The sequence below is a fragment of the Poecilia latipinna genome, unplaced genomic scaffold (genome assembly GCF_001443285.1).
Source record: "Poecilia latipinna isolate Pla-1442-1.1 unplaced genomic scaffold, P_latipinna-1.0 Scaffold33, whole genome shotgun sequence".
Classification (NCBI taxonomy): Eukaryota; Metazoa; Chordata; class Actinopteri; order Cyprinodontiformes; family Poeciliidae; genus Poecilia; species Poecilia latipinna.
This window is the reverse complement of record NW_015112649.1, coordinates 369188-376208: the sequence shown is the minus strand read 5'-3', so window position 1 is coordinate 376208 and position 7021 is coordinate 369188. Positions and strand designations below refer to the sequence as shown.

Here is a 7021-nt window from a genome sequence, read left to right as displayed (position 1 = left end):
GGGAAAGCAACGGTCGATTATATTATTTTAATTTTTTGTGGGAGGGGGGGGGGGGGGTAAGGGAAATTTTATAACTTTTTTAAAAATATAGTTAAATATAAACATCTGTGACAAATGTTTGCTTTTGGGAATTGTACTGTTTTCATTCTGAGGGAAACTATTCTAAACTAGCAAAGTCCAGACGGATGTCTGATGCCTTTGGTTGTCTGATTCCTATAATAATAATAACTGTAAACTTTTTGATGGAGACTTTTTCTGGGGATTTCTTTGCATTCCCCTTTTTGCCGTTTGAGGACATTCCTGAGGGGAAGCTTGTGTTTACGGCTGGACATTTTTGAAATCCGATTTAGCTTGTTCCAAAAATGTCTTTGGAGTTGAATTTGGGTGACTATGCTGAGCTTCATGTTGCTGTTCAGTTTTCCTGCTATCTACTGAAAGTCTCTCTTTCCCTTTTTTAATTATCCTGACTGAATGTTGTGTAGAATAAATTTTCCTTTAAAATAACTTCATGCCAGTCTTTCTTTCTGAATTCATATTTTAATGAATTTCAGAAAATGCCCAGTTTGAATCGTCTTCATTCAGTAATAGCATCTGCTCTACAGAGTGTGGTGTCTGGCATCCCATTTCATGCTCCTTGCTTCTCTTTGTGTTTCTGCCACAGGAAGCAAGGTCTCCGTCTGTCTAAGGCCGAGGCATGGGGGCGTTTCTGGACAAACCCAAAACAGAGAAACACAACTCGCATGGCGAGGGGAACGGACTGCGCTTCGGGTTGAGCTCCATGCAGGGCTGGCGGGTGGAGATGGAGGACGCTCACACGGCTGTGCTGGGACTTCAGGCTCCCGGCATGACCGACTGGTCTTTCTTCGCCGTGTACGACGGCCACGCTGGATCCAGGGTTGCCACCTACTGCTCAAAGCACCTTCTCGAACACATAATCACTGCGAGCCTCGGCGCTGGCAGCAAGCAAGGCTCGCAAGTCGGACCAGACGGTTGCGGCTCCGACTCTCAAGCTCTTCCTCCTCCCGCTGTGGAGGCCGTGAAAGCCGGTATCCGCACGGGTTTCCTGAGGATCGACGAGCACATGCGCAGCTTCTCCGACCTCCGGAACGGCATGGACCGCAGCGGCTCAACGGCGGTGGGGATTCTCCTGTCGCCAGAGCACTTTTTCTTTATTAACTGCGGGGATTCCCGAGCCGTCCTGTACCGCAACTCGCAGGTGTGCTTCTCCACGCTCGACCACAAGCCTTGCAACCCGCGCGAGAGGGAGCGCATCCAGAACGCAGGAGGCTCAGTGATGATCCAGAGAGTTAACGGGTCCCTGGCGGTCTCGAGAGCCTTGGGGGACTATGATTACAAGTGTGTGGATGGCAAGGGCCCAACGGAGCAGCTGGTTAGCCCTGAACCGGAAGTGTACGTGATGGTTCGGGCGCCGGAACAAGATCAGTTCATTATTCTGGCTTGTGACGGCATCTGGGATGTCATGTCCAATGAGGAATTGTGTGAATTTGTGAAATCTAGACTGGAGGTGTGTGATGACCTGGAGAGAGTCTGTAATGAAGTGGTGGATACCTGCCTGCACAAGGTACGTGGACTTTTGTTTCACTTTCAGCACGGGCTTGATGGGGTGTGAGTCTTTAAACTATTGAGCATCAATAGAAATCCACTAAATAGATGCGAGTCTAGTGGTTATATGCGGCCACATTGTTTATGAATGTGGTTTTGATTATGATACAAGCCGATGCATGATACTGGGCTCACAAGAAAATGAGCTTTAGAGAATGTTTTTGGATGGAAATGTGTGTACATACAGTAAAGGTTTGGCAATGAGACCCTGTTAAAGATTACAATCAGTTTGACTGGTCCACATTTTCATATTTATGCCCAATTATAAGGTTGTGTTTGTGTCAGGCAGGACAGCAAATCTCTCACTTTGTATATTCACTAAAACAGTAAAGGTTTCATTAATCTCCTGTTGTGATCGTCAGTCCACACTATTTAAGAAAACTATTAAATGCACCCGTAGCTTTTCTTTCCCTCTTGCAGCAGAAAGCAGCCACACAGTTTACAGGATTTTTGTAGCTGAATGTTGTCGGTCATTTCAGAGAGCTGGGTAGGAGTTGGGAGTTGCATTTACTTTGCAAGAAGCAATTCATCCTGACAGCAACTTGATAACGCTTCACAAGACTCTTTGCTTTGACAAGAAATATATCATGGATGCATCATAGGATCTTAAATCCTTACTTACAAACCCTTTACATCTTGTCTATTCTCTATCTTGTTCAATCAGGTTCCCAGAATCCTGCCAGATGATGTTTAAAAGCAGCAGATGTTTCTTCACTTTTAAAGTAACTTCGTGTTTCAACTCAAGAATGACTTCCTTTCTTACTTTAAAATTGGTTTCTGATATAAATACAACAGGTGGCGTATCTTGTCCTTCTCAATCGGCTTTTCGTCATTCTTTTCATTTTTGCTGGTACCTACTTGCTCACACTTCTTCACCTCTTCTCTCTTGCTCTGGACCATTGACTGAAAGTACTTAAAATCCCTTCAACTTTACTTGTACCATTTCCTTCTGCGGTGAACGTTTCTCTGAAGAAACGATTTGGTACTACAATAAGAAAGTTCTCTAAACGAAGACAAGTCTGAACACTGCTACAGGACTAGATCAGACGCAAAACGTGGCCTCCAAAATAAAAGCTTCTTCTTCAAACTAAAAGCAGCTCTGGCTCTCAAGTTAACAATTAACGATGTTGGAAATACCTGAAGGGCTTTGTGCTCTGTGTCATCGGGCTTTTTCTTAATGTGCTCAATATTAATTCAGTGTTTTGTTTCCCTTCCTCCTGTCATCCATCTAGGGAAGTCGAGATAACATGAGTATTGTCTTAGTGTGTTTGCCCAATGCTCCCAAAGTATCCGAGGAAGCTGTGAGGAGAGAAGCTGAGGTCAACAAATATCTGGAGGCTCGAGTGGAAGGTAAAAGCTGAGAGCTAATTTCTTCTAGTTGTTTATCTAAGGTGGAAACATCATGGGAACGTGGAATGATGAAAGCTTTAACTTTATTCTCCATTTTCAGAGGTTTGCCGTAAAATGGTTTATTTGTAGACCACAGCTTTTGGGAATAATGGAGCATTTTGTTTTCTTCTGAAGATGATCTTATTTTAAACATTTGTTTTTATATATTATGGATGTTCCAACTGAATTACATCTTGTTCATATTAAAAAAATGATACTTTAAAGCTTGTTTTTCCATTTCAGGAACCATCTCCCTCCTTTATTCCCTTCTCTTCTTGTCCATTTCCCTCCTTGTCTTGTCCTGTGTTGTTTGGATGAATTCCCTGATCTGTCTCTGTTCTGTATGCTGTTTTCTAATCCCCCCTCCTTATATTCCTTCCTGATTCATGAGACATTTTGCTCAAAGTGTAGCCCTTTCCTGTAAGATGTTATTCCTAGCTGATAATTCCTATAAAACCTGACCTTATCAGCTTGTTTCCTTTCTCTCTCTGCCTCACAGAATGAATTATAAAGGCGTTTAGTTTAATGCTCAAGATACACTTGAAAATACCGTAGCTTGTACGTAGCTCGCCACAAATGGTGACTTTTACTTGATATAAGAAACTTTTGGTCCAGGTGAGACAGAGTATACATGTTTGGCTCAGGCTATTGTCTAATTTGTGGAGAACAAAGAAGAGAGGGAGTAGAAGGGGAGAGGACAGACTGAGAGGAATGCTCTGGCTGAACATCAACCTGGCTTCACGCCACTCAGCTCAGCTGCGAGCCTCTTGCTGTCACCGTGTCTCGTTCAGACACTTGTTTTCAAAAAAAAAAAAAAAAACTTGTACGGTTTCCATCCTCCAATAAACCCCTTCTCCTCAACTCTTTTTCTTTCCACTGACGGTCTTGGCAATAATAAGCGTTGTGTAACAGCAGTTCTGCTGTCCTGTTTAGAAATGCTGTCTCGGCCCCTAGACGAGGCTTTTCCGGATCTGGTGATGGTGATGAGGAACCTGGCCTCCGACAGCGGGATGCCCCCTCTGCCACCTGGGGGCGGACTCGCTAGCAAGTAAATGCTGCCACCTTTTATGACATGTTCCTCTTGTCTTCATGATGCCGTTTGTTCACTGATTTTCTCTAATATAATAGGTGGTAGGGACACTATGTTTTTGTGTTAAAAAATGTTAAAAGTTACAAAAATTTGTAGGTGCACAAGTCGGCATCATAATTTGGAAATAATATCATGTGAGGCCAGCGGGCAGGTGCAGGGACAGCCCTCATGCCCAGTTCAGTTTCTTCAACTACAAACCTAGCTTAATCTATCTTTACTGTCACTGTTACTTGACAAAGAAAAATATATTTAAAATAAAACACTTCGCCTGGTGTTGGGCAAAGTAAAGCCTGGTGGCCCGCCAGGCTTATAATACACTGGGGGAAACCCTGATAGAGCATTATGCGTTTCACTGGGATTTTATTGACATTGCCCTTAATGCTCCTAAAATTAGTTATAATAATATTTGCCTGTTATGTTACCAACATGTATCCTCTTTCACTGTTGCCAGTATTTTCTGTTTGTCTTTCATGCCCTCCATGTTAACTTTGAGTTCCCTGAACTGTTAAACTCTCAACATATTCAACCTTGTTTGTGTTCTTCCTGCAGACGCAGTGTTATCGAAGCAGTATACAACCGTCTGAATCCTTACAAGGAGGAAGATGGAGTAAGTGTCTATAAATGACCTTTGGCCTCTGACCTGTATTTAAAAACACTAAACCAACACTGTCCTGACATTTTGAGGCTATGTAATGTAGTTTTGATAACATCTCTATTAATTTCTGTGGACTGGGAAGTTGTCCTTCATCAAGAGTCTCATTGGTTTACAGACAGCTGCTGCTCATGATGTGTATTCTAGGTTTTACTTTAAACCTTATGATATTCCTGATGTCTCTTTCTTCACTTGCTGCTGTAAATGACCAAGACGAATTCAAAGCATTACTTGGTTTATTCTATACGTTTGACTTTTTTACTTTTTCCATTCCCAACATCTGTCACAGTGAACTTAAAGTCTGTAGTCCTTGGAAATAAAGTTTTAATTTACTTGTTTCACAAAAATCCAACTCAATTAATAGAAATTTTTGAACTCTTATTTTCTGTGTTTCACTGACTGTGCCGTCCCACATACGGAGCAAAGTGTTTCAAAAGGTTAAAAACTGTAGGACTTTTTTCTAACTAGCTAAGGTAAATGAAGGTCTCGACACAGCACAACAAGGAAGTTGTTTGAAAATGTAGTTTTATGATTAAAATGTTGCAGAATTTCATGCTTTAAATCATAACTTCAAACATAAACATTTGTCTACTCTTGATATTTCTTCCACTATGGTGAAAAAAATATTTATAACTTGAGAAGAAAAAAATCTAAGATACACTTTTAGTTCAAATAATTGAATTTAAATTGGTAATTGTAGCTCCTCCAACACATCCCAGCTACATTTCTGGATAAACGGTTAGCAGGCTAAGCTAGCATCTTGTCATGGTTGTGATAAATGCTGCTGTCAGTGTTTGAACTCCAAGTGATGTTATGTGTTTAGTGGATTCTTCCATGTGTGTCTATCTGATTATAATTAACATCAAAAAGGGATTGTGTGTGTGTTTGTGTGTGTGTGGCAGTAGCTTTCACTAGGGCTTTCAACCATTGATTTGAGGAGGAAAATTATCATCTTTGACAGCTTCTTATCTTTTTACACTTTAAAAGTTTTACCTTTTCAACATACTAAAAACAAAACAGAGGTATTCCATATAGGTATATTACTGATGCACACTTATATGCACTCTAAAGTGAAGATGAGCTTTTTAAAACAGTAAAATTGGTTCCAACTCTACTGTTCTGCATACACACTTTCTAGTTACACACACAAAACTGTCCATCCTCTGAGCTTTGTCACGTTTCATCAACTTGCAACCACAAACTTTGTTGGGCTTCAATTTTTTTCTTTTTATTTGTGACAGACACACTTTACAAATATGCACCGCTTTGTGTTGATCTACTGCAGAAAATCCACGCATAATGCAACTAAATTTTGCGGGTATGCTTTGGCAACATGTGGGAAAAGTCCCAAGAGGTGTGAATTTGTTTTTAGCAAGAAAACGCGTATAAAGACGCCAACAAGGGAAGCATCAACATGTCTAACTGTGTGTTCACCCTCTGATTAATGCAGCCCTCCTGTTTCATTTGGTAAGTGATCACATATATAAGTGTTGAACCCCAACCCACCCCTGCCCTCCTTCCAAAACCTCATGCATACACACACACACACACACACACATTCTTACAGGCATGTATAGTGGTGACCTGCAGAGCATACTCTCCCTCTGTCACGCCTCCATCAGTCTATATACGTCCCCTTCTGGTCTACTTTCCAGCATGTAGAGCTCCATTTAGACTTTAAGGAGTGTGTGTGTGTAAGTGTAAATGAACGATGAGGTGTTTCTGGTCCTGTCTGTCCCCCTCTCTCTCGCATCACAGGCACACAAACACGCATGCACCAGCCCCACACGCATGCATTACTGTCTCACTTGACGTCTCAGCAGCCGCACGCAAGCAAATAACAATCTGTCTCTGTGCCACGCCCCCCGCAAGAAGAGAAAGCTACAGAAACATGTCGGCAAATTAATTTAGTTTTGCATCAAAGGATCTACAAACCTGAGGCTAGAGTGTGTTGGTGTTGTAACTTTATTTTTTTGTCTGTGTTCATGGTATAAAAATCTTCCCTCGAAAACTCGGGTCGGGAACCGAAACTTGTTGACGTGACGTTAAATTAACAGAGTATTTTCTTTCGCTCTCATCTCTCCCTCTTTTCTGTTTTTTTTTTTTCCTTTCCTCGCTCTACCTTTCCTGGCTGTCCTCTTGCAGAGTGGAGCAGATCTGGAGTGCCACTGGTAGCTGTCCAGCACAAACGCCTGATCCAAAAAAAAAAAAAAAAAAACTAAAAAAAAAAAAAAATCTCCACAGGACCACTATTCCACATGAGACTG

General features: G+C 41.7%; 1 protein-coding gene and 1 long non-coding RNA gene across 6 annotated transcripts in view; one reads left to right on the top strand and one right to left on the bottom strand.

The window, feature by feature from the left end:
* LOC106953353 (uncharacterized) overlaps nt 1–6198 on the bottom strand; it is a 20343-nt gene extending 14145 nt beyond the window's left edge. The window contains exon 1 of the long non-coding RNA XR_001426187.1: nt 5884–6198. This is a non-coding gene — a long non-coding RNA (uncharacterized LOC106953353). The remainder of the gene's footprint in view (nt 1–5883) is intronic.
* Nucleotides 1–7021, top strand: part of ppm1ba (protein phosphatase, Mg2+/Mn2+ dependent, 1Ba) — a 21146-nt gene that overhangs the window by 10801 nt on the left and 3324 nt on the right. Inside the window, exons 2-7 of one of the 5 annotated variants that reach the window (XM_015042040.1) lie at nt 662–1582; nt 2856–2973; nt 3946–4060; nt 4652–4709; nt 6205–6221; nt 6900–6969. In XM_015042040.1, the coding sequence (XP_014897526.1) occupies nt 695–1582; nt 2856–2973; nt 3946–4060; nt 4652–4709; nt 6205–6221; nt 6900 (1197 nt within the window). In that variant the 5' untranslated portion in view covers nt 662–694 and the 3' untranslated portion in view covers nt 6901–6969. The other 4 variants (XM_015042017.1, XM_015042024.1, XM_015042033.1 and 1 more) reach the window with 4 other exon arrangements.